The sequence below is a fragment of the Amphiura filiformis genome, chromosome 16 (assembly GCF_039555335.1).
Source record: "Amphiura filiformis chromosome 16, Afil_fr2py, whole genome shotgun sequence".
In the NCBI taxonomy this organism is placed as follows: Eukaryota; Metazoa; Echinodermata; class Ophiuroidea; order Amphilepidida; family Amphiuridae; genus Amphiura; species Amphiura filiformis.
In genome coordinates, this window is record NC_092643.1 from 31,480,644 (window position 1) to 31,506,423 (window position 25,780).

Sequence of the window (25,780 nt, forward strand, 5' to 3'; positions counted from 1 at the left end):
TGCCAACTCAAGAAAAGTCGCCTTTTCGTCAGTTTTTGTTTTCAAGAAGCACAGTGGAATTTCAATACGCACAATAACACATATATTCAACTGCAAGTCTTCCATGCGGATTATCGTTGGTCAAGGGATGTCATGGTGGGTCAAAGGGTTTTATGGTGAGTCAATGGTAGTGTATAATAAGTTTCTTCACTGGTTTTGACAAATTAAAAACCTGTTTATTTAGTGAGTCAATGGTGTCAATGGTAGGACCCCCGGGGATTGTGTCAAATGAATGAGAAAAAAATGAGGGATACAATTTAAAAAAAAACACCTGGGGTCTTACATCTAATAGTTTTATACTATAGTTATTATAAGAAAAATTATAACATTTGGGTCCCTATTTTCAGGGTTAGCCATTTCTCCGATGCTTAAGCAATAAAATATACGTCACGTATACGTTGAACACGGATCAATTGGCGCGAGGTTCATATTGGTGCGTATGCACCAAATATGTATCTTGTTATGTATCTATTAAGACTAAAAATAATGCTATGTCTCAAAGCCCATGGCAGTTTTAAAAACGAATGCGGAATGACTCGGGTTTTTTCTTAAGATTTTTTTTAAAGATTTTTTAAAACAAAATTTTGAATTAAGATGTCATTTTCGAGTGTTCAAAAGTACACAGTATGAAATTGTGGTTGATTTACACAATTAAAGTACGAATATCAATTGTTTTATACCTAAACAATGCGAGTATCGAATCAAGTAACTTTTCTTCCAAGTTTGACTCAGAAATTAATGATTTTACGGCAAAAAACTATTTTTAAAAAAATCTTTAAAAAAAACCCCGTTTCAGCTGACATGGACGCACTATAAGAAAAACGAACGCGCGCGTGGGCTTTGAGACATAACCATTTTTTTAGCTTTATATAGCTTTCTTTTCATATGAGTCGCAACATTGCCAATGAATGACAAGTTTGGCAGCCTGGTTTGTACGTGCAAAGTCAGCTTGCTGTGGGACTACGGTTCATATTAAAATATGAATCATAAAGGGTGAGGATGTGTCTAAAAATAATCAGAATAATGTATGTTGACATAAAATAATGGGGCCAAATTGCCCTGTGTATCGTCCTTTTTAGCGCCAAAACACCATGTTTTGGGCCAAAATTGCACAATTTTTACTTCCATTTTGAGCTAAAAAAGACATAAATTAAAAAAATAAAAATGTCCTAGTGAAATTTATGCTCGTCTAAGCCTAAATTGTAATGCCCCCGCTGCCACTGTCGATCTTATACCTAAACCAAAACTTGGCCACTTGAGTGCACATGCTTTCTCCACGGTGAGTTTGGGGGCCTCCAAATTTTGCCTGGGCCAGGGCCCCCAGAAAGGTAAATCCGGCCCTGATTATAGGTTGAAGGCCCCGGGGTTGAAGGTTGCTGATAAACTTTTGTCAAAATGGGTCATCATTTCGCGATTTTTTTTTTTCATTTTTACCATGACGAATAAGCAGATCGCGACCAGCTAACATGGATTTAGAACTGTTTTAAAACACTTGTAAACAAACTGAGATGTTCATCTGCAAGGTTTGTCTGTGTCGGTGTATCGCAACCCGTCCAGGCGTTTTTGACTTGAACTTCTTCCTGACTAGACTAAATACATTCTATAGAAATAAATTATTCTCTATTCTATTAGCATTATAAACGACTTCCTCTGCACTTTCTGTAGTAGTCTCGGGCTAGCCAGACTAACGAAGAGCGTTAGGACTGAACTGGCTGTGTAGGAGACTATTGCCGTAGGAGCCAAGTTGCCTTAGTGAGAGTCACAGCGCATGCGCAGAACCCGCCCTCGCAAACCTTATAATCACGATTGAGACGTAATATAAATGTATTGTCTATAGTATAGCATACATGCACGTATCCTGAACTTGAATTGTACAAATAATAATAATTATTAGCCTATAGGTATGATTTCATGAATGACAGTGATGACACATTTTCTTCAAAATATTTATTATGATTTTGTATGCCGAAGGAAATAACATGACAAAGTGGTGACGATGATTTGCTTCAAATCAGTTGGAAATACTACCAGTCTGGTGGCTTTTTTCACACTTCTTATTCTTATGGGACTTTTATTTCTCAGTTATTATCCAGACTATGCAGGAGTGACTAAGTACTACAGTAGGTATAACTTATGAATGAGAGAGATGGGGGAAGGGAAAGGCCTTTAACAAGCCTTTGTATCGGACACGGAATAAGAATTTCCAATTTCTGATTTCTCGACCCAAGGGCTAAAAGCAAAATTGTTATGTTGATTTGTTTGGAGTGGCCGGCCTTTCTTTTCCTTGCTCTTTTTATTCATTCTGTTTCTTTCTAGTTTTCTCGTCATACAGGCCAGCATGGTTATATAAGCTTTTAAGATTGGCTTGAGCATTTTGCTTGAGCCTGGTCCCATCAGGACCCACCCGGACCGGACCGACTGGTTAAACAAAGAGAAAGAAAGAGATGGGAGACGGACGGCAGACAGAATGAACACGATGAAGTCGTCAACGAGAGACAAGGAGACCCTATAGGTTAAATACCACTAATAGGCCTGGGCGATACATTGAAATACGACGAGTAACTATTTGTTTTCATGGCATTCGAAAAGACTGCATTAAAATAGCTGAAATTGATCAAGTTATATAGCCAAAAAAGTACTTATTAGAGTTTGATGCTTCAAAATAGTACATTTTCTCTCATTATATGACATTTTTGTTGTAATAGTACCAAAATTCATACGCACGGCTTCGGTTTTTTAGTAAATATTCGCCCTATCATATCGTAACTTTCAGATTCGAGGGCGCACTGTCATTGTAAGGTGTTTACGGTTCAGTGCGTTAAAACAAGAAAAGTCTCAGGTCAACCTATGTTGAATTTTTGATCATTTGCCATCTAAATCATATAGTTTCACCTGATATTAGTAGCATTGAACTGTGAGAGTTCTGAATATGAGAAAATTCCACCCGAAATTAGGCATTTTCCCATTGAAACCCGTGTAATACATAATTAGTGGTATTTAACCTCTAGCGTTGTGCCTGGTTTGTGGAGGTCATTCCTTTGTGTGGGTACGGGGTGTGGTACCTGGGGTACGGGGTGTGCTCCGGTACGAGCATTCTTGAACTACTGTATAAGTTGCAACAAGTAGCTTGTGGGGTACAATTTCTTTGTGGTTCCCAGTGGCGTAGTGTTATCCTATGGGGAGGCACCGACTGTGATGGGGGACCTAGGTCCGATTGGATGGGGGCATGCAAGCCGGTTGATAGGTTAAAATCCAAAAATATGCCTTGTGTATTTTGTGTAAAAGCAGTAGGGTTCTACCCTCAGTAGAACAGAAAAAATGGTTCTAGCCAAGAACATGATTTTTGGAACCTAAAATGTGTAACACTCATTTTCACTTTTCTTAACTTTGCGATGAGTCCCTGAATTCATGAATGAGAAAATTCTTAGTCCTATTTAAATCTTTAAGGTTCTTTATAGAACTTTTTAAAGGTTCTTTATAGAACCTTATGGTCAGTGCTATATACGGGACAAAAAAAAGTTCTAAGTTGCACCTTTTGTCTAAAAGTGTAAATCTACAAATTACATGTAGCACGTTTGTCAAAGTGCTTTGAAGAAGTTCGACTTGATAAAGACTGTTCTACTGTGAGACTACTTATAGGAAATAGGTAATTATCTATATAATAAATGTTAGCGGAAACTAATGGCTGTATAGCAGAAAAAGATTTAAAAACTCCGCGTGTTCTTGCCAGTCATTTTTTGATATTGTTCCAAATCCAGTCAAGTGCAATTATATTGTCTTCTTATTTATTTTCATGTTTTTAATGTTTGAGTGTTTTAATTATAATGTATGTATTTTTCATAATGCTATTTTTAATGTAAATGTCATGCAATTCAGCCGTTGGCTGCTATGTGATTTTTTAATAAATATACAATATACAATATATACAGTCATGTTGATGGTATCAGCATGACATTTTGACCTGATTTACCGTCTTTCAAGTTAAATTCATTCATAAAAGTTTCAAGTAGAACAGAAATGATCGGGGGAAAAGTCTATAAGAAATATGAAGAGCTTTGTTGCAAAAGCCCTTACATCCACTTTTTGACTTTTGAGAAAAACAGCTTTTTTAGTTATACAAGTATTACTTGTTCGATTTGATTCAATTTGGGTTTGGATAAAGTGTTCCTATTTATTTAATTATTTCCTTTATATCGCGCCTTTTGTGGATGTAAGGGCTTTTGCAACAATATAAATTTACCCCTTTTCTAGAAACCACCTTTGCAATCAAATTTGAGTCCATTTGTTTAAACTACTTTATGTAACCTGACTAATGCTTTCAAAATCAAAAAGAAAAATTGATATATCTCATTTAGTTTTTTAATTACGAGTTATCAATTCAATCCGGCATTTTTTTGCTACAACTTTTGTTTATTACAATGATTTTTTTTCAAACATAGTGACACCAAAACAGTTCCTTTTGGTTTTAATAGCTCAAGGCTACTATTATAAACTGAGCTCAAAAAGAAACTTATAATTTTTCACAAGGTCATATCTTGAAATCCTGTCCATCAAATTGAACCAAAATTACACAGAGATTTACTTTAATACTCTACTCTTAACACATGCCAGTAACCAAGCAGTTATCCAACTGACACAACAGCAAAATGCACGGACATGGGACAGCTTCCTGGACCACATTCACAGCCCAGCCCTGTTTCGTGAAAAAAGTGTATGAAAAGCAGAAAGCAGCACCGTTTTATCATCTGTGCAAGGATCTTGTGTGCATTCTCACAGATTTTTTGTCCTGGGTGCCCAATGTTGGGCTGTAAAAGTGAAGGAAGTCCAGGAAGCTGTCCCATGACAGTGCATTTTGCTGTTGTGTCAGTTGGACAACTGCTTGGTTACTGACATGTGTTTTGAGTAAAGTATTAAGGTAATCCTGTGTGTAATTTTGGTTCATTTTGATTGACAGTATTTTAAGATATGACCTTGTGATTCACAAGTTGTAAAAAAGTATAAGTTTCTTTTTGAGCTCAGTTTACATCAAGATATTATTTTCCTACAATTTTATAATTCATTTTATGTTCAGATTTCCGGAAATTCCTAAGATTTCACAAACGGGAAATATACGATATCTCCGGAAGGGAAGGTGGTATGAAGGTCAAACAACCACCAAAATATGTATTGTTACTCACACTATAATGTCATGCCAATAACTCAATTTCAGCCAAAAGTGGATATAAGGGCTTTTGCAACAGAGCTCTTCAACATGAATCATGTTTTCTTTTTTTCTGTATCACATTTTCTCCTTATTTTGTTTCATTTTCATTTTGTAGTTATTTTTTACATTCTAATAATAATTTGGACCATACCTAACAGGAATTCTTCTACACTCAGAACGCTACTAACTCGCTGGCTATTGTTATACAAGGCTCACTCAGTCATTAATTAACCCGATCGAATTCGGTGTTGAAATGAGTAAAATTGCGTGCAACACCTTTTCACGTTAAAATACATTCTCTCGGCCAAATGAAAAGCAATAATTTCATTTTCAGCAAATATCAGAAGAAAACTATGATGCTTAATACTATATTTTTATAAAAAATCCTGGTAGTCATAGGTGCGAAATTTAGTCTTATAGCGTAAGTTTTTTGATTTTTACAGGCTTCAACTTTTTAGCTTTTCAAAGTACTATAGATTGCTAATGAAAGATTTTCCCCAGCTTTCTAAAGCACATCATACGGATCTAGGCCTATATCATGGTTTTGTCAAAATTTCCGATTTGATTGTACCATTTTTCACTTCGGACTGCCAATTTGTCAAAATCAACGCGTATACTCATGGATGGATGATTCTGCATCACAATAGAAATATCGATTATTTCTGCTGGTTGTATTCGAAATAAAGTACTGAGTTGGACATTTTGGCAGTTGCAAGTGAAAAATGGTGAAATCAAAACGGAAATTCTGACAAAACTATAATATATAGCCCCACACGATAGAGTTGGGAAAGATCTTTCTTAATGGCTAACTATATTAGTTTGAAACACTAAAAAGGTAACTCCACAAAAAGCTCACGGGCGAAGTTCGGGTCTTAAAAATAAGAAATCTTACAGAAATATGGTTTTATTTAACATTGCTGAAACAAATTACAATTATTATCTTTTTTTGACCGAGAAAATTAATTTCATTGCAAAAGGGTGTATCTCAGTAATGTGTTGATTTCAACATGTATCGATCGATTGGGAGGGCGAGTTAGAGCAGCGGTAGTTCCCTCGCTTTGCACCACTGAGGTCCCGGGTTCAAGACCCGGCGCGGCCCAAGGAATCATGTGCACTTGGTTTATCCCGATTCCATGCTCGCTCTCGCAGGTTTTCTCCGGGATCTCCGGTTTCCTCCTGTATCGCAAAAATCGGTGTTTAGTTGTTTGGTTATCAAAAACTTCCTTCACCCAATGGAATTTGGGGAGCTGCACAGAAAACTGGTGGATGTTATAATCTAAATGGGGATAGGTGTGCGCCGTTCGGCTCAACCTATAGTTGATGCGATCTGATTGTGATGATTCATCATTGCAGCGAAATTACAGCGCTTTGAGTCCTCTAAGATCTGGAGAAAGGCGCTTTATAAATACAAAAATTTATTATTTATTTATTTTATGATCGACTTCCAGCACGACTATGAGGAACAAACTTATAGCGGTCTGAATGTCCGATTCGCCGTTGAAGTGATGTAACAGGATTAACTACCATAGCAATAGGTTCAGACAATTTTTGAATATATCGCCCTGCACTACAAGCAGGTTGCACTCATCACTGTGCCTGTGTATGTCTGCAATCATAGATTGAATACAATACCGCTCTTTTCAAAGATACTAATCTGCAGGTGCGAGTGATCAGTACGATATGAATATTCTATAGAATTACGATCCAGGTTTTTATTCCTGTTCTTTGACATCTATGGTTCAACCCCGTTCAATGTAGACGTACCACGTGAACGTACTTTGTTATAGCGCAGTGCAGTGCGGTATATTCAAAAATTGTTTGAACCAATTCGCCGCGTAGAAGTAACGTAGTTAACTACCATAGCAATAGAGAAATACAATTTTGACTATATCGCCCTGTACTACAACGTTCACTCGGTACCTATGCATTGATGTCAAAGAACAGGGATAAGAACATGTATCGTAATTCTATAGAATATGCATATTATGCTGATCACTCGCACCTGTTAGAGTGCAATCTGCTTGTAGTGCAGGGCGATCTATTCAAAAATTGTATTCCTCTATTGCTATGGTAGTTAATCCGATTATGACGTCACTTCTACGGCGAATTGCTATGGTAGTTAATCCTGTTACATCATCACTTCTACGGCGAATTGACGCATTCCTACACATCATTGGCAGCCCGATAGCCGGGTCCCCCGTCGGGTCCATCCCACATGAAATGTGAAATTATGCGGCCTTGGCGGCTATTAGTCCAGCCGAACTCAGCTGGACTCTAGTATTTCAGCAGTTTCTGCTTCTTTCTTTCCTCTCGCAACCTTCCAAGGTCATGATGTAATTTGCTCTAGCTCCGTCATTATTTGACCGATTATGATATAAAATTGGATCGGTTGAGCCCATATTTATTGGCCGAGCTATGAGTTTTAAAATATTGGACGAGACGTACGAGACGTAGTCGAGTCCAATATTTTACAACTCATAGCGAAGCCAATAAATATTGGACGTAAAGCATCCAATTTTATCATTATTATGTTTTGGATCCAATATTATCACAACTTGGATCCATCTAAACATAATAATGATCATTGTTATGATTATTTTGTTGAATCCAAGTGTGTGAAAATATTGGATCCAAAACATAATAATGAAAACATTGGATGCTTTACGCCCAATATTTATTGCTCGCGCTATGAGTTTTAAAATATTGGACTCGACTACGTGCCGTCCAAATTTTTTTAAACTCATAGCTCGACCAATAAATATGAGCTCAATCGTCCAATTTTATATCAAACTTGGACAAAAGCTCCATTACCCCAGCCTTCACATTTGACCTGATCGATTTGGGGTCAAACGTCACGGATGAGTAATTTTGGCTAAAAATGTGATTTTTTTTTCAAAAATGCTCATTCTCCTACAGATTACATCGTACATTCATGATATTTGGACATTAACCTTGGCTATAGCCGGGGCCTATAGGGTGTACACAGATTTGTGGTCAAAGGTCATTAAGGGTGTATTTCCAGTACATAGCCAAACACCTTCCAAATGTTTATTTTCCTACAGATTACACGATACAAGGATGCAACTGACACATATGCATTGACATAAGCTAGTGTCTATGGGGTGTACACAGAGTTGAAGGTCATGCAGGGGTCAATTACTGGAAATCACCTTACAATTCTCGCTATTCGCAATAAGGGCGCCGCCAGCTTGGATTTTGCGATGTAATCGTGATGTATCATGGGAAAAGGTCGACATCCAAGTCCGCGCAATACGAATATTACCATGCTATTACATAGGAACACGTGACAATATTTTTTAGTTTGTCAATATAACGGTATTACACGCAAATCGATAGAGAAAAAATTAATTGTGCACATTTCAAATCACATTATTAAGTATTATTGAGTATCGATTCGCGTGTAACACCGTTATATTGACAAACTAAAAATATTGTCACGTGTTCCTATGTAATAGCATGGTAATATTCGTATTGCGCGGACTTGATGTCGACCTTTTCCCATGATACATCACGATTACATCGCAAACTGCTGGCGGCGCCCTTATTGCGAATAGCGAGAATTCACTATTTACTGCATATTAAGTGCTGTGATCATCAGAATAATGCCAAAAAGGCTCTAGCATTAGGTGCATATAGGGTTATAATCAGATTTGGCTTAAACATGGGGCGGGATCTGTTTTGGGGTCAAAAGGGGGAAAATGTGTAAGTGTGTCCAATTTTAATAAAAATTAGTATAATGTGATCCTGGTATGATTCAAATATGATGGAAGTCATTTCAAGGTCACCAAAGGTCAAAGGTCAAAAGAGGTTAAATTTCTAAGTTTCTCCAATTTAAATGAAAATTAGTATATGCGATGTTGATATGATTCAAAACATGATGGAGGTCATTTCAAGGTCATCAGAGGTCCACTAAGGTCAATTGTTTTATTAGGTAGATTGTTATTAAACTTAGTGCCGACATTTTTCATGAAAAGACAATTTTGTCGAATACCTTTCAAGGTCATCAGAGGTCATTTCAAGATCACGGCTAGACTTCGTGGTCTTACAAGACCGCAGCATATCTAGTTTTAAACTGCATTCCGTCACCCGTGTTACACGTAGACAAAAGAATGATGAAAGTTTACAACACGTTACAATATAACATCGATTTTAAGCGGCTTTAGTCCCCCAAATTGGGCAGTCACAACACCAGTTTGGTGCAGAGGGGACCCAGGTATGGCCGAATTAATTCTGACCATCACTTGGCTCGTTAAATTCGTCTATAGGTTAATGAAAAAGCCAGAAATGTACAGTCAAATGGTAGGTCCACTACCACGTTCAATTTTACCTTATTTTTCTCTTTATCAGTTCGCCCTACCGAGAAGAGTACAAGATATCACGGAATCTCTCATATGGATCCTCAACTTCAAAGGCAGGTGAGTATTATAGCCTTAACGCCAACGTCTTTTCGCCGTAGAAGTGATGATGTAACAGGATTAACTACCATAGCAATAGATGAATACAATTTTTGAATATATCGCCCTGCACTACAATCAAGTTCTACTCATCACCTGTGTTTGTCTGCAATTATAGAGTGAATACAATACCGCTCTTTTCAAAGATACTTATCTTACAGGTGCGAGTGATCAACATGATATGAATATTCAATAGAGTTACGACCCAGGTCTTTATCCCTGTTCTTTGACATCTATGGTTCAATGCAGAGGTACCGCGTGAACGTACCAGTACAGTGCGATATACGACGTGCATTCACCTATATTGCTATGGTAGTTAATCCTGTTATATCATCACTTCTATGGCGAATAGGGCCCACTAATACAGAGCCTTACGTCATAATATTAAAACGCCTCCCGTTAGCCTTTTATTTTCAATCATTTAGTTTTTGTTCACGCAGTGAACTCAGCCTTGGTCCAAGACTTGGGGGAAAGGCCCATTAAGTGATCCCAGCGAAAGTGCAAAAAATTGTTTATACGAGGGTCGGTCAGTACATAATGAAAATTGACCTTTGACCCCTTATATTGAATATCTAGATGGAATTTCTTGATGATCACATGATGAATGTACTTTGTCTTTCAAATCACATTGTATAAATTATACCATATACTTGATTACGTAACAGTATTAGCATAAAATCAATAGACTAGGGACACTGCCAAATCAGGCAAAAAGGTGGGCCATTTAAATTACAGTGAAGGCTCGTGTTTATAACGTTCGAGAACAGCAAAAGTACACGGCGGTGCATATGTCTAGTTTTGAGCAGTAGTAAACACTAGGTCCACGGTCTTTTGGTAAAATATCCCTGGACCAAATAAAGCACATAAGAAATGTACTTTATCTGTACTTTATGGGTACTTTAACTTTCTGTTAATTAGTGCATATAAAGTGTACTTTAAATGTGCTTATTTTTCATATCCTGGAAAAACTGTGTACTTTAAAGGTACTTTAAATGTGCTTTATATGACTTTAATTATACTTTATGAATATTTTGATAAATATGGGAAATTTTTTGTGCTTTAACTATACTTTATTTGGACTTAGTTTTTTCCCAGTGTCAGTGAGTATACTTTAATTGTGCTTATTTTAGACTTAACCAAATTTTGAACATCAGTGTGTACTTTAAATATAGTACTTTATGTATACTTTACCTGGATTGGTTTTCCCCGCTATTGTCAGCAATGTAAGAGTACTTAAATTGTGCTTTTCAGTGTACTTTAAATGTACTTTAATGTGGTCATCATGGTCATGTGATGTTTACATTTACAAGTCACATGACTAAATTCTTCTAGATTTGAAAAATACCAACAGCCATCTTGTGCTAAGGTTGCATATTGCAATGGATGTATAAAACTGTTCATATTTATATAAAATGAAAGACTTAATGGACTTACAAATACAGGCCTGATTACAGGAGATAGTTACTGGTAATGTATGCTTGCACGTGAACATACTTGTGTTACCAATACTTTGATAATTAGCTCCATATGTGGTATTTATAAGCTTACTGGTATATGGTATGGAACCTCGTTAAGCACAGTACTTTAAATATGCTTTTTTCAGTATGCTTTAAATGTACTTTTCTAGTCATTGTGCTTTATTTGTACTTTAAAGGTACTTTATTGTCGTTCCAAATGTCGCACATTGGAATGTTGTTTAGAAAGCATATTTAAAGCACAGTGCTTTAAATATACTTGTTTTGGTATAAAGTATAATTAAAGCACAGTACTTTAAATATGCTTGTTTGGTATAAAGTACAGTACTTTAAATGTGCTTTTTTCAGTATGCTTTAAATGTACTTTTCTGGTCATTGTGCTTTATTTGTACTTTAAAGGTACTTTATCGTCGTTCCAAATGTCGCACATTGGAATGTTGTTTAGAAAGCATATTTAAAGCACAGTGCTTTAAATATACTTGTTTTAGTATAAAGTATAATTAAAGCACAGTACTTTTAGCTGGTTTGGTATAAAGTACAATTAAAGTACAGTACTTTAAATGTGCTTTTTCAATATGCTTTAAATGTACTTTTCTGGTCATTGTGCTTTATTTGTACTTTAAAGGTACTTTATCGTTGTTCCAAATGTCGCACGTTGCAATGTTGTTTAGAAAGCATATTTAAAGTACAGTGCTTTAAATATACTTGTTTTGGTCCAGGGATGAGACTTGTCATTATACTTGGTTGGAAATGGGACGTCATTGAACTTCAAAAAGTTTAGGACTTGAAGGGAAGCAAAATTCTGCAAAATGTCGAAAATGATAAAGCAGTTATTACAAATGACATTAATTATCTCCAAAACGAAACAGAGGAAAATATATATAATGACTGGTTTCGTGTGAGAGCTGGTATTCAGGGCAATGTTAAGGTGGTACTACACCCCTGATAAATTTTGTGACTAATTTTGCTTTTTTCTCAAAAAAATAATTACACACTTGTATCAAAATGAATCCAATGGCAAGGAATCCAAGAACTTCACTGAAATTTCAGTGATTCAAGACAAGTGGTTCATTATATTTGTTAAGAAATGGGGTACATTCTACAGTGCAACAGAGCATTAATGCCCAAAATTTAAAAGCTATATAATGTATGAACAATATACACTACACATAAAAAATACTACTACAAGGCATTTTCAACATATAAGAATCCTAACAATCAAGTACCAACATGCACAGTTTTGTCCTTATATCACCTTTGGGTTTTTAACAAAATGTTATCAAACCTCTACTGTGATTGGCATGTGCATAAGGCATATCTTTGATAGCTGATAATGCCCAGCCATTCAGCAAGTAGCTACTAACTGAGCTTGATAGACTTAAATGAGCACTGTCATCTGCTACAAAACCATCACACTCTAGGACTTGGTCACTCCATAATGCTACAGGGAACACAGTACTTTGACAATGAAGTGAAAGACTCATTATTGATTAGGCGCGGATTTTAAAAGTACAGCTCCTGTGCGTGTATAGCAAAAATTGGAATAGAATGTTTTAATTAGCTTTAATTTGACATATTGCTTGACATGTTTGGAATTATGGTAAATCATAAAAAAATATTTATCATCGCAAATTAATTAATCAATATTATGTCCATTAATTAAAGAAATTAATACAAATATGCACATTCTCTCTGACAGAATTGTAGTATTTGACAAGAGTCAATCTTTCTTGTAAGTTTGATTCTTATAACATATTTACAGACTAAGATAGCAGACGAACAGGCCGGTTTTAGTGCAGGCAGAGACACCAGGGATCAAATTGTCAATATTCGAAATATCATTGAAAAATGCAGAGGACATTCCATTCCACTCTACCTTTGTTTCATCGATTACAGCAAGGCATTTGACTGTGTCAACCATCAAGACTTATGGAACATCATGGGGATATGGGATTCCCCGGTCACATGGTGAAGCTCATCAGTACGCTATGCCATGATCAGGAATCTTCAGTCAGGACGAGTAGAGATGACTCAGAGTGGTTCCAAATTGGCAGAGGTGTCAGACAATGGTGCATTTTGGCGAGCCGAAAGGGAGGGGGAAGCAATTTTTGGCCAGCCGAGAGGGGCAATGGCACACATTCATGTGGCGCCTTTTAAATAAAATGCTCTAAAAAAGCTTTAGGAAAACAGTACGGAACGCTTTAATATACAAATTTTCCTACTCGCTGCGCTCGCATCATATATCTAGACCATTTAAGGTTTGCAAATTGGGATTGCAAGTGCAAGGAGGGAGGGGGGGGGAGGGGCAAGCGATTTTTTGGCAGGCCGAGAGGGTGGGGGAGCGATTTTTGGCGGGCCGTTCGGAAATTTACCCCCCGGCTCATAATTATTGCACAGCCCTTAGGTAGTAGTTAAATTTACTGATTGATTGATTGATTGATTGATTGATTGATTGATTTCATTCTTGATTTTCCACTTTTGCAGCAATTTTGTGATGAGGAATGCCAGTGGTTACAGTTACAATCCCGCCGACGAGAAACTCTTCATCAAGCATGTGCAGCTTACAATGAAACCTCACCCAACAACCTGAAACAGTGGCTTATGGATCACAAAAACTTGCTGTCATTTCTCTGGGTGTCCGATAAACATAAAGCTCTGTATTGTAATGTACCCAAAGTAGCTAGCAGCAATTGGAAGAAAGTCTTCTACATTTTAAACAAAGGAGAGGCTCATTATAGCCAATCATTTATCAGCAATGTAATGTCAATGAATCAGCATATCCACGTATATTCTGACAAGTCCGATTGGAGACTAATGCGCATGTCACCTGACGATGTTATACATCGGTTAAAAACTTACACCAAATTTATCATAGTGCGAGAACCGTTTACACGGACTTTATCGGCATATCGCGACAAATTCGAAGATAAAAAACATAAAAAAATGTGGCACCATTGGATGTATAAAATGTATTTATATGTAATGAAACAAAATAAAGAATGGTTGGATTTACCTTGTGGGAACCAATCAACGTGGCCAGCGTTTGTACAATTTGTAAGTAAACCAAATGCAAAATTTAATTACAGTAATGGGTTTGGTGGTGCGCAACATTGGATGCCGATCAATGAATTGTGTTTACCATGTCAAATAAACTATGATATCATCGGTAAACTTGAAACTATGGACACTGATGCCAAATTTATATTGAAGAAATTGGGCGCACCGGAATTAGAACGTGTGGTTTCGTCAACTGCGGGTCATGAAACCAACAGTTCTGATGCCGATACACAGCACACATACATGAATGAACTTTCTGTGGAGGATGTGAATCGATTGGAGCAAAAATATGAGAAAGATTTTAAGTTATTTGGATATAGTATGCTTACCCAACAAACACAAAAACGTTTTAAACACGTTTTAAATAAGTTTTGGTTTTGGTTTAGATAAAAAACGACGTTTTTTAATAACAAAATGTCGGCCGTCGGGTTTTAAAACGTTTTGTATGAAAACACACTGCAACAATATTTTTTACATGTTTTCAAAATGTTATTGTAAATTATTTTTGCAAACATTTTTTGCCAAATATTTTGTCAACACTTAAATAACATTATGTTAAATATTTGCACCCGGCAAACAAAGAAATGTTCTTAATTTTTTATCTTAACGTTTTAATAACATTTAAATGCCGGGTCATCAAAGGTCATGAAAATGTTTTTAAAACGTTATTGAAAATATTTTGGGCAAACATTTTTGCAAAATATTTTTTCATCTTGAAATAATCCATTACTTGACCACCAATTTAAAAATATAAAACATACTTTTGGTCTAAGTGTTTCTAATATGTTCTAATGTATTGTATAATGAAACAGCCCTCTAATTTGCATAATTGCATAATTGCATAATAATTAATGATCTAATATGCATAAATGTTAATTAACTATGCAAATACGCAATAGAGCGGCTTCACTATATAATATATTAAAACAAATTAGAAACACTTTGACCAAGTTTGACCATGGATTTTCAGCAAAATATTGGCAAAAATTACATATTAATGAGCCTTAACAGTCATTTTAGCTCATTAACTTGCTTGATTATTGATAAAAAACAATAAGATACAAAGAAAATATAAATTGATATATTTTTGAAAACCGTATGTCCGATTTACTTCAAACTAAGTACATATTGATATGTGTGCTTTGCTCTATTCAATTAATCTATTTAAAGCATGCTTAGAGCACTTTCATAATGCCTCTCTTTTCAAAAGTTGATTTGGGATGGTGTACAGGCCACAATGGGAGTGACCCCCCCATCATTCACTAGGATTGGCCGATGGGAAATCAAAATACATATTTGGAAAGAGGAAGTTTCTGCAATTATTTGGATACCAAACATGATACATTTTCCTTCGTTAATACGACATTCATGATCAATGAAATATGTAAAAAGAAATATGTAATATTAATATACAGTAAGCCAAAAAATTAAGGTACCAGTTGTGTTCACCCCTGTATATCCTAAATAAAGAAAAATGTGTCAAAATTAAAACAAGTATCTAATACCTGTACTCTTTAGCTCTGATTTAAGACCTCATTTGTTGAAATTGGTTGAGAATTAAAGAAACGGTGATCTAAAACCTAATGAAGAGACGAAATCAAAAGTTGCACTTTTGTGTTCTAATCAGTGAAAGCACGACGCTAGTTTTAACGTGCTAATCAATGGAAGCGGGGCACTAGTTCTCTTGTTCACGAACACTTTGTGTACAAATCAATAGGGCATGCAATGAAGGAAACTGCAACTTTTACATTGGTATCTTCCTTGGGTTTTGGGATCGCCGTGTCTTTATTTCTTGAACAATTTCAACGAATGAGGTCTTAAATTCGAGCTAAAAGATGCAACTATTAGCTGCTGGTTCCAATTATGATATATATGTCTTTGTTTAGGAATAGGGGGTGAACATAACTGGTACCTTAATTTTTTGGTTTACTGTATAATATTAATATGTAATATGTAATATTAATATGTAATATGTATTGAAATATGTAATATGAAATATGAAATGTGTCATATGTCCAACTGATGACCATGTATATCAAACATTATATACTTCATTAATATATTCTTGTTCATTGATTGGTTAAAAGTGGATCACATGACCAAAAATAGTTTTACCATCAGTACTCCTATCCGTAAATAGTACCTGTAAGCCGTAAATAGTATTTTCAATGTCCCGGATGAGCCGTAAATAGTACCTCCAAGCCGTAAATAGTACTTTTGACCATGCCTTCCGCGTGCGCGCATTCGATGCGACGGAACAGTTCACGCACGCGAAACTACCATAGCGTCATTTCCCGCTGCTGTAATTGGTTAGCCCGATTTTAGGCTATTCGATTTTTTGAAGGGTAGGTTGTGCTTAAATTAGCCGTGCTGTTCACTCAGGATAGAAGCGGGAGAGTCAAGACGTCAAATAATTTTCTTTTAACAAATCAATGAACAAAGAACATATTAATGAAGTATATAAAACAAATATATACTGCCTTTATTCGAAGTTCTGGTTAAAACTATGGTCCCTCGTTGAGATCAATTAATACTATTTTCCTTCGGGGCTGCGCCCCTCAGGAAAATAGTACTATTGATCTCACCTCGGGCCCATAGTTTTAACCAGAACCTCTCATGGCAGTATATATTTGTATAATAAATTCTGACCTGTTTTATATATCCTGAAAATTTCATAAGCACAGATGCTAAATTTGTGAAATTATGGACAAAATTGCTAGCACTTTTCCATTATATTTAATGAATACATCAGTTAATATACTGCACCAATAAAATAACTGAAATGCTATAAATCTATTTTATTATATAACATAAACTTCAGATATAACTTTAAACTAAATAAAATAAACGCCCTAAAACGCATAATTTTGGCCCTTATTTCCCAAAATTGACCAAAATATTGAAATTTGATTTTCATTGCCTGTTTGAACTAACTAAAGGATTAGGATTTAGCTATGTTTCATTTGGCAAAACAGGGTGACAATATATTTTTAATCAAATTAGTGCTGTATGTTTCTGGAACAGGGGGAGCTTTCGGACTTGAATAAAGTCCCGCAGACAAAAAAACGAGGGGACGGCTAAAAACTTCCAGGGCCATTTTCGCGGGAGGGTTGGAAAAATAATTGAATACCTGAGTGGAAAAAGGGCCAAACTCCATCAAAACTGTTTTTGAGATATTAAGAAAAAAACTTAATAATATTTGGAACATTTTATAGACAGAATGTTTTCATCTTCAGGGGACCTTAAATACATGAACATACAATATTACATACATTCCCAGTGGGCACATAGGATTTCGACGTTGAATCAACGTTGATACAACGTCGAAGTTTCCACCTAACCTCATTTCAACCGGATTTCAAATTTGAGGTTAGTTGAAATCAGGTTGAAATTTCAACGTTGATACAACGTTGAAATTTCAATCTGATTTCAACCAACATTCAATACAAAAATTAAGGAGTTTGAAATCAGGTTCATTTTGCAATTTGCAAATACAACGTGATTTCAACGTCAGGTGTGCCCACTGGGTTCGAAATTATATATGATGTTTCCATGGCAACGGTACAGGTCTTAATACGAGCTGGAGTTGGGCCCTTCTTCCACTAATATACTGCAAGTGCCAGTTCCGTATAAAGCAGATGTGTTATAAATATCTACAGAAATTTAATAATTATCCATTAATTGCACAAGTAGAAGCATGTTATATTTTAACAAGAAAGTCTATTGCAGTGAAAAGCAGATTTCATGGATGAACAAAATTCCTCTTTAACCCAATATTTGTGAAAGAACTCCATGGAGTTGGGCCTTTCTCCCATGAAAACCATGATTAAGTGTATGTGGCAGACTATTTAAAGAGTGGATTTTGGTTCATCTTTCACACACAAGGAAGAACAGCCTTCGGTGGTCAAAAACTAGTATGGTTGGTCAAGGGAGACATGGTAGGTCCAAGGGTTTTATGGTGGGTCAATGGTGTCTATTATTACGCACAGGATAGTATCAAATGAATGAGAAAAAAAAGGAATACAATAAAAACTAGATCCGCTGTGGCTCAGAAGCCACAAATATCGTTAGGATTATTTGTGATTTGTAGTTGTTTGACGGCTATGCACAGAGCAATTGTGACGTGAAGTCATATTATGATTTTCATAGGCATAGATCCCGAGGGATGGAGGGTATAACCCCTTACCCCCCCCCCCGCAAATTTTAACAGGGGGATGACCATACACTCATCCCTCCAATGTTGATGCTTGTATACATGTGGGTATATTTTACCGTGTAACTTATTAGATGTGCGACCATTGACTTTTTTGGTTCCTTATGATTAGAGGAAGAATTTGAGGTATTATACAACGTGATTTTTTTTAAATTTGACTTAGCCGCCATCTTGGATTTGACCCCCTTAACTCCACCAGAAATATTGGCAGCATGTATAAAATTATACATTTACTCGTAATGCTCAGGTTTGAAGAAAAATGTTTAAAAAACTAGATATAAATATCTAGGACAATACACGCGCTATCAAATCGCACTACCGTAAAATCCCGTCTAGAAGCATATACCAAAGAAACGCCCTTAATAAAATTAGTTGCTTTTTGTATTTGGAGTTTGAGCAACTATATATATATAATGGCGGCGCGAGGTGACTATACATTCCATCTAAGTATATTGTAACACCAATCAATTGATTTGACATAATAATGACTGTTTCGTATAGCAGGATCAAATAGCTCAATTGATAGAGCGTCAGACTTTGGCACTAAAGAGAGCAATGCCAGGGACATGTTCCGGTTTTTATTCTCGTTTTAATTAAACTTTTTGACATGTTCTTTTTTTCCATCTTCAAATCTACCGTTCTACTTTTAGGATTTCATTTTAGGTTTTTTAAATTATTTTTTTAATAGATTTTTTTAGTAATTTTGTGGTTTTAAAGAAACTAGTAAAAGCATTTATTGTAAACAATATCGAAACCCATGGTTAGACCATGGAGGTATATAAATAAATGGAGAATGATCTAGCCAAGCATCTTTTGTACTACGTTGGTTATGACCAATTATTGTTGAATAGGCAATTTCAGGGGACATTGATTATGCTAAGCTGATTACATTGTTAAGTCTGTTTCACTGGTCATTTATTTCAATGGGGTGCTAAATGCAGTTACTTATAATGTTTATTGGAAAGTGCTCATGTTTCAGAAAATTTAATATTAAAATGTCATTTTCGCCAAAAAATTGCATTGAAATCAGTCTTTTTGAATAAAATAAACACCCTATCTGTAGGCCTATAACTGTGGTCATATTGTGACCCCCTACATTTTGGTCATGATTCTTGAAAAATTAAATTAGGCTATGACCCCCTATTTTTCTTTCCAAAAAGTTATGACCCCCACCCCGTATAGGCCTATTTGGAACCCCCCTCCAAAGAAAATGATGGCCCCTAATAATATTAATAATCATTTAGGCCTAAATACTGATAATTATTTATTATAAAATGAGAAGTTTAAAGATGATGAAAAGATTTTAGCTGAATTCCGAAGTACTTCCGGTAAATTTTACTCTCTTTTCTCGCAATTGGCCCCAATTGGCCCAACATGATTTTTTCACAATCTGAAGGTAAAAACGTTTTGCTTTCATTTGCACTATATTTGAACTCCTCAGACCCCTTAAAAGCTTAATATATGAACATGAAAACTAAGTTTATTTGTCAAGTTACGGCACAACAAGTGTTGAAAACAGTTTCATAACTTGAGAACAGAACATCCAAATTTCATCGGGTTTTCGCACAATCATACATTGAAACTATAAGCTATCAAAACTGGCGACTTTGAACAGCTAATTGACTAGCTGACGTCATTATACAGTCTCTTTTACAAGCCTTCCGGTACGGGTCAATGTAGGGTCAATTCCTATGAGGAAATTTTGGGAGTGACGATCAATGAACCATGGTAGAGTCTCATAACCATCGTGGAGATCAATAGCTTGGCTGAAGTGGCTAGTCATTCAAGTTTGGTGACTCATTGAATAGAGGTAATCGGATAATCTCCACTTAAGAGATTAGAATTCTGGCGATCATTCTCCATTTATTTATATACCTCCATGGTTAGACCATGGTAGGTATTATAGAAGGAGAATTCACGAACCCAGTTCTCTTTGTACTATGATCGTTATGAGTCGATACTGAGCAATCAGGTATGAATGGTGCACTATCGATTTGCTAAGCTTCTTATCTGTTGAGCTTGGCCGGTTATGAACCACCGTTATCGCGACTTCTAAGCAGAATGACGTCATTTTTACCCACAAAGCATTCTGGCCGTTACCATAAACAAAGGAAAACAATTTACTTCCGGTAATTTTATAACGCCAATATTTCTTATGGCCAAGCTTGGCGGATCATAGAAACAACATTGCCAGTCTTGGAAAACCTTTCCAAATCATTTCCACTGGTTTAAAAGTCCCGCAGACACCCGCCAGTATTACTAATCATGATCAGAAAAAATACATAAATTCACCGTAACTTTGGAAGGAAATGAGGGAATTCGATCAGGTTTTCGCTAGTAAATCAACTTGAACTCGGAAACACAATGACGCAATCGAAGATCATGTGACCGATGCAAAAGGGCACTAATACCATCCATTTCCGGTACGGGTCACCTGGGGGGGTCTGTTTAAATTAAATTTTAAAATAGATGATCGATATTGTCGCATAACGATCATAAACATCAAAGGCCGTGTTTGAGGGACTGCACTGATTAAATCCATTCAAGTGATGACTCGCGTTGAATAACGTAATCGGCTTAACCCTATTGAGTGGATTAGGATTTTTCTATGGAACCTCCTTCTATAATACCTACCATATGGTTAGACGTGTTGCAACTACTTGTCTGTCCTCGTCTTTGCAATAAAAACCTTTGTTGCACCTTTGTGCCATCCCAATTCTTGGGGAATGGTGGGTAGGGTCAGAGGGGGGGGGTACTTTGATGGGATGGCGGCCCTAACCCATATTTTTTGGTGGTTATATGACTATCATTTTGAGGACTGAGTTCTTTCGAGAAGCAGTTTCAGACAATAGCGTGGGATTATTGGGGCAGAGGTTATCTTTTGAATTCTTTTATGACCACTGAAGTATAGTCAAACCTGTCAAGGACACTCGGCGTGAATTGAAAGACCATGTCACTCGCCACAAAAGAATGTCAAAGGTCATAAAACACCAATTTGGTGTCTTCTGCTCGCAAGAATTTGTACCAAAAGTCATAGCTAAAGGCATATGGCTGGCCGGCATCCTTGTTCTTTGACAGCGTAACCAAGTGATGGTCAGAATTTATTCCGGCATTACGGGCATGGGCGTCATTCCCGAGGGACTGGGGACGTGCCTCCCAAGCTTTCAGAAAATTTACCCGATTTTTGTTCTTTTCAGTCACTTTTTGACAATTTTGGCCGATTGCCCCTCCCCCATTTCAAGCCAGATTGGCGCTTATGACTGGAGGAATCGGCACCAAACTGTTTTTTGTAACTGAACTGCCCAATTGGATGGAAAATCCCTGCTTCAAAATCAATCTATTGTTCGCTGGCGAAGTGATGTAATAATCGGATTAACTATCATAGCAATATAAAGGGTAAAACCATTTTTGAACATATCGCACTTCACTAGTACGTTCACGCGGTACCTCTGCATTGAACCATATCATGCTGATCACTCGCACCTTTAAGATTAGTATCTTTGAAAAGAACGGTATTGTATTCAATCTATGATTGCAGCCATACACAGGCGATGAGTACAATCTGCTTGAGTGCAGCGCGATATATTCAAATATTGTTTTAATTTCTAACAAAAGGCGCTGGTTCCCGTAGTATTCCTCATTCAAACTAATTCAATGCACGACCTCGGAGTTACCTGCATGACTTTGGCGGGCTATTTTGAAATAGTCATGGTTGCACATGCAGGTACTTCTTTTGAAAGTCCTAAACAAGGTATAAGAGTCGCTGGTAGGATATGCAGCTTATAGAACACGGATAACCTCTATAGCTATGGCAGTTAATCCGATTATTACATCACTTCGACAGCGAATTGTAAACTTTCAGCATCCTTTTGTAACACAGGTGATGGAACACAGTTCAAAATTCCCGCAAAGCCTGCATCATTTCACATTAATGCCCCCATCAATAGCTGCCATTGAGATGTAGGAATGCGTGTAATCGGATTTGTCTATACATTCAAGAATAGTGTAAACCCATAGAGGCCCTGCATGCTTTTATCGATTGGCTCCAAACAAAAGATTTGAACCTGTGTCCTTCACCGTAATTATGGCGCAGTGTAGTCCATTCAATCAAATGTTGTCATTAACCTATTAGATTATTAGTACTTTTTTACGGGATGTGGTTCCCGAGGTATAAATTTTGGCTTTAAAACCGGTAAAATGTGGCTTTCTCGAAAATGAATCCATGCATGTGTAAGGATTTGTTTTGTTTTGTTGAAAAAAAATGCTACCCCCATGTTGTAGTTTTTGGACGACATGATAAAACACGGATCTATTTCTAAGGATTTGCTGTAATAAAGAAATATAAAGAAAAAATAAAATAAAACGGGGAAAAAAGACAAAGAATAGAAAAAATTAAACTAAATATGAAAAGAGAGAACGCGAAAAGAGTCTTAATAGAAGAATGTAAGAAAATATAAATACAACACCAAAATATAAATGAAAAGTTCGAAAAATATTTGGTTTATAAAATTCATGTGATCGTGATGAGGCTCGAACTCACCATCTTTCGATCTATAGTCTAAAGCGCTCGTGTACCAAAGTCCTATGCCTTACCAAGTAAGCTATGCTCGTGAGATGCGAAATGAAGATAAAATAATACATTGTATACCTGCTTGTGTCGGTAATTGATTTGCTCAAATTCCATAATGGTATGATATTGTGGAGGGCGTCAGCATGAATTTCGCTATCATCACAGTCGCTTCTATATGCTTGTAGACGGGTTTTTACGGTATGCGGATTATCGTAAAGGCCATCGATGTTACTAATTATGCAATTATTGAATACACCAGTGATGCAGTTATGGAGCGATGCAGAACATCTGTGTAAGAGATTTTGTTTGCGTTTTATTTTCATCTCCGAAAAAAGTGAAACGGACGCCGACAAAATATCACTGCGTGTCTCGACATTAGTTTTTCGCCATTAGGTCTATAAAATGTATACAAAGTTAGGTTTCAATAACAAGAAACTTTTTTGGCGACGACACCATGTCAATAAGGCATAGAAATGTTGTTTTTGCACCCGAAAGGTATTAGTGATCGTGCGCCATTATCATGATTATCGGGGATTCCTTTTTTATGATGAAGGCACCAGCCAAAATGTCCGTATTCCAGAATGTAATGAACATAACTATGTACTCCCCCGAGGAGATGATGTATTTTGCGACACTCATACCCCCTGGAATAGTGCATGATGGGAAAGAGGGAAAAAGGTCTATATCGCGGTTAGTTAAGCGCGAATGAGTAGATTTCAGCATTTTTGATAGGACATCATTGAAAAATAAATGATACTCTCATCCGTGACATCCTTGATCTTCATCTTTTCATATGATACACTTTCAGCAATTTCCTAATATTCCCATCACATCCTTGATCTTCGAGTTTTATAATACATCAATGACAAATATATGATGCTTTTATCCGTGACATCGTTGTTCATACATACACGCAATATATAAGCATGCGTGATTGGTCGATAAACAACGTTTATGCCCGGCTTCCTGGTCATAAACAAGCCGCGCTAGAACCAATGAACGCTCGCGTGAAGGATATACGCAAGTATGCTCGCGAGCTATTTACGCAAAGCGCGAGTGATGTACGCGATGCTTGCGCGCTTCTAAACACGATGGACTAAGCAAGTAAACGTTTTCTCGCAATTAGCGAGGGAACAACTTTAAAAAAGGATATGAAACTGGTAGTTTTAAGTCTAAAATGATGGTAATTTTAGGGGCTGTGCAATAATTATGAGCCCTGGGGAGGGTAAAATTTTTTTTTTGGGGGGCAAGACATTTTGGCGAGCCGAAGGGGGGGAACGAGTTTTGGCGGGCCGAGAGGGGGGGCAAGCGATTTTTGGCGAGCCGTTTGGAAATTTTAATAATTATTGCACAGCCCCTTACTTGTGGAGGAAAATAACACCACGCAGAATGTTGCGTATGTATGAACGGTGTTCATTCATATATTTTCATGACTAAACGTTGTTTATGCCCTCGGGTTCAAGCCCTCGGGCATAGACAATCGTTTAGTCATGAAAATATATGAAAGAACCCCTAAATCGTCATCTTTTCATATGATACACTTTCAGTAATTTCCTAATATTCCCATCACATCCTTGATCTTCGAGTTTTTATAGGACATCAATGACAAATAAAATATACTCTCATCCGTGACATCCTTGATCTTCATCTTTTCATATGATACACTTTCAGCAATTTCCTAATATTCCAATCACATCCTTGATCTTCGAGTTTTTATAGGACATCAATGAAAAATATATACTCTCATCTTTGACAACCTCGATCTTCATCTTTTCATATGATACACTTTCAGCAATTTCCTATTATTCCCATCACATCCTTGATCTTCGAGTTTATAGGACATCAAAGGGTTCTTTATTAAGGGATCCTTAAAGGTTCTTCAAGCTTAAGGTTCTACAAAGAACCATTATTTTGGTTAAAGAACCTTTTTGTTCTGAAGGGGGGTTGGGTGTGTGGGTATGGCAAATACCTTCATTTATTATAATAAAACAAAGAACAAAAAGTTCTTATTTTTATTTCATTTTTATTACATTAAAAAGTAATCAAATAAATTAAAGTTACTTAAATATTGCGATAATTATGGCAATAAGACCATTTATAATATAGCCTATAATATACGCACATCTATGTATCAAAATAATAATTGAATTGTGCGTAATATTGAAAGTAATTAAATTACTCCATGTGTTCATGTTGTCTCAGTGTCTGTTTCTTTAAAATTACCGATAAAACAATATTAAATAATGTCAATTGAATAAACTTTGATATACTAGTTGATAATTTACGTCCTTCTCCGGGTGGTGTCTGGGGAAAAGTGAAAGGGGGGGGGGGGGGTCGCAAAATTGATTGTCACTGGCTTGTTCTGAAGGGGAGGGGCAACCGGGGAGGAAAGCTCAAGTTGGGGTGGGGTGAATGACCCCATGCCTCCCTCCCCGTAGCACCGCCACTGCAGAATCTGGTTCTGAATATTTACTGACCTTGATGGTTCACGACAGGATGAAAAGTGGTGGGTGATCAGAGTCCTCGTGACCTCATGAATATTAAGTAGGCCCTAAAGGCCCTATTACTACTCTCCAGCAGTTTTGATATGTGGAGAAACAAGAAGAGTCCTTAAAAAGGACATCTAATATCCACGTTAAACGACCAAGATAGTCACTGGGGTTTATTTCAATTTCCGTCATTATTTCGGTTTAACTAAAATGGACAGAACTCCTTCACGACATTACTAATATATTATTTCCTCATTAA

At 36.5% G+C, this 25,780-nt stretch overlaps 1 protein-coding gene across 1 annotated transcript; it reads left to right on the top strand.

The window, feature by feature from the left end:
* The first annotated feature begins 1,903 nt into the window (after window positions 1–1,903).
* Window positions 1,904–14,639, top strand: LOC140136561 (carbohydrate sulfotransferase 10-like). The gene is made up of 3 exons (XM_072158258.1): window positions 1,904–2,159; window positions 9,611–9,678; window positions 13,677–14,639. The coding sequence occupies exons 1-3, from the start codon at window positions 2,036–2,038 to the stop codon at window positions 14,637–14,639; spliced, it is 1,155 nt and encodes a 384-aa protein (XP_072014359.1). The 5' UTR covers window positions 1,904–2,035.
* The last annotated feature ends 11,141 nt before the right edge of the window (window positions 14,640–25,780 follow it).

Coding starts and splice junctions, on each gene's coding strand:
- LOC140136561 (XM_072158258.1), top strand. CDS start 2,036: ATGATTTGCTTCAAATCAGTTGGAAATACTACCAGTCTGGTGGCTTTT. Junction 2,160..9,610: donor AGGAGTGACTAAGTACTACA/GTAGGTATAACT, acceptor TCTCTTTATCAG/TTCGCCCTACCGAGAAGAGT. Junction 9,679..13,676: donor ATCCTCAACTTCAAAGGCAG/GTGAGTATTATA, acceptor CCACTTTTGCAG/CAATTTTGTGATGAGGAATG.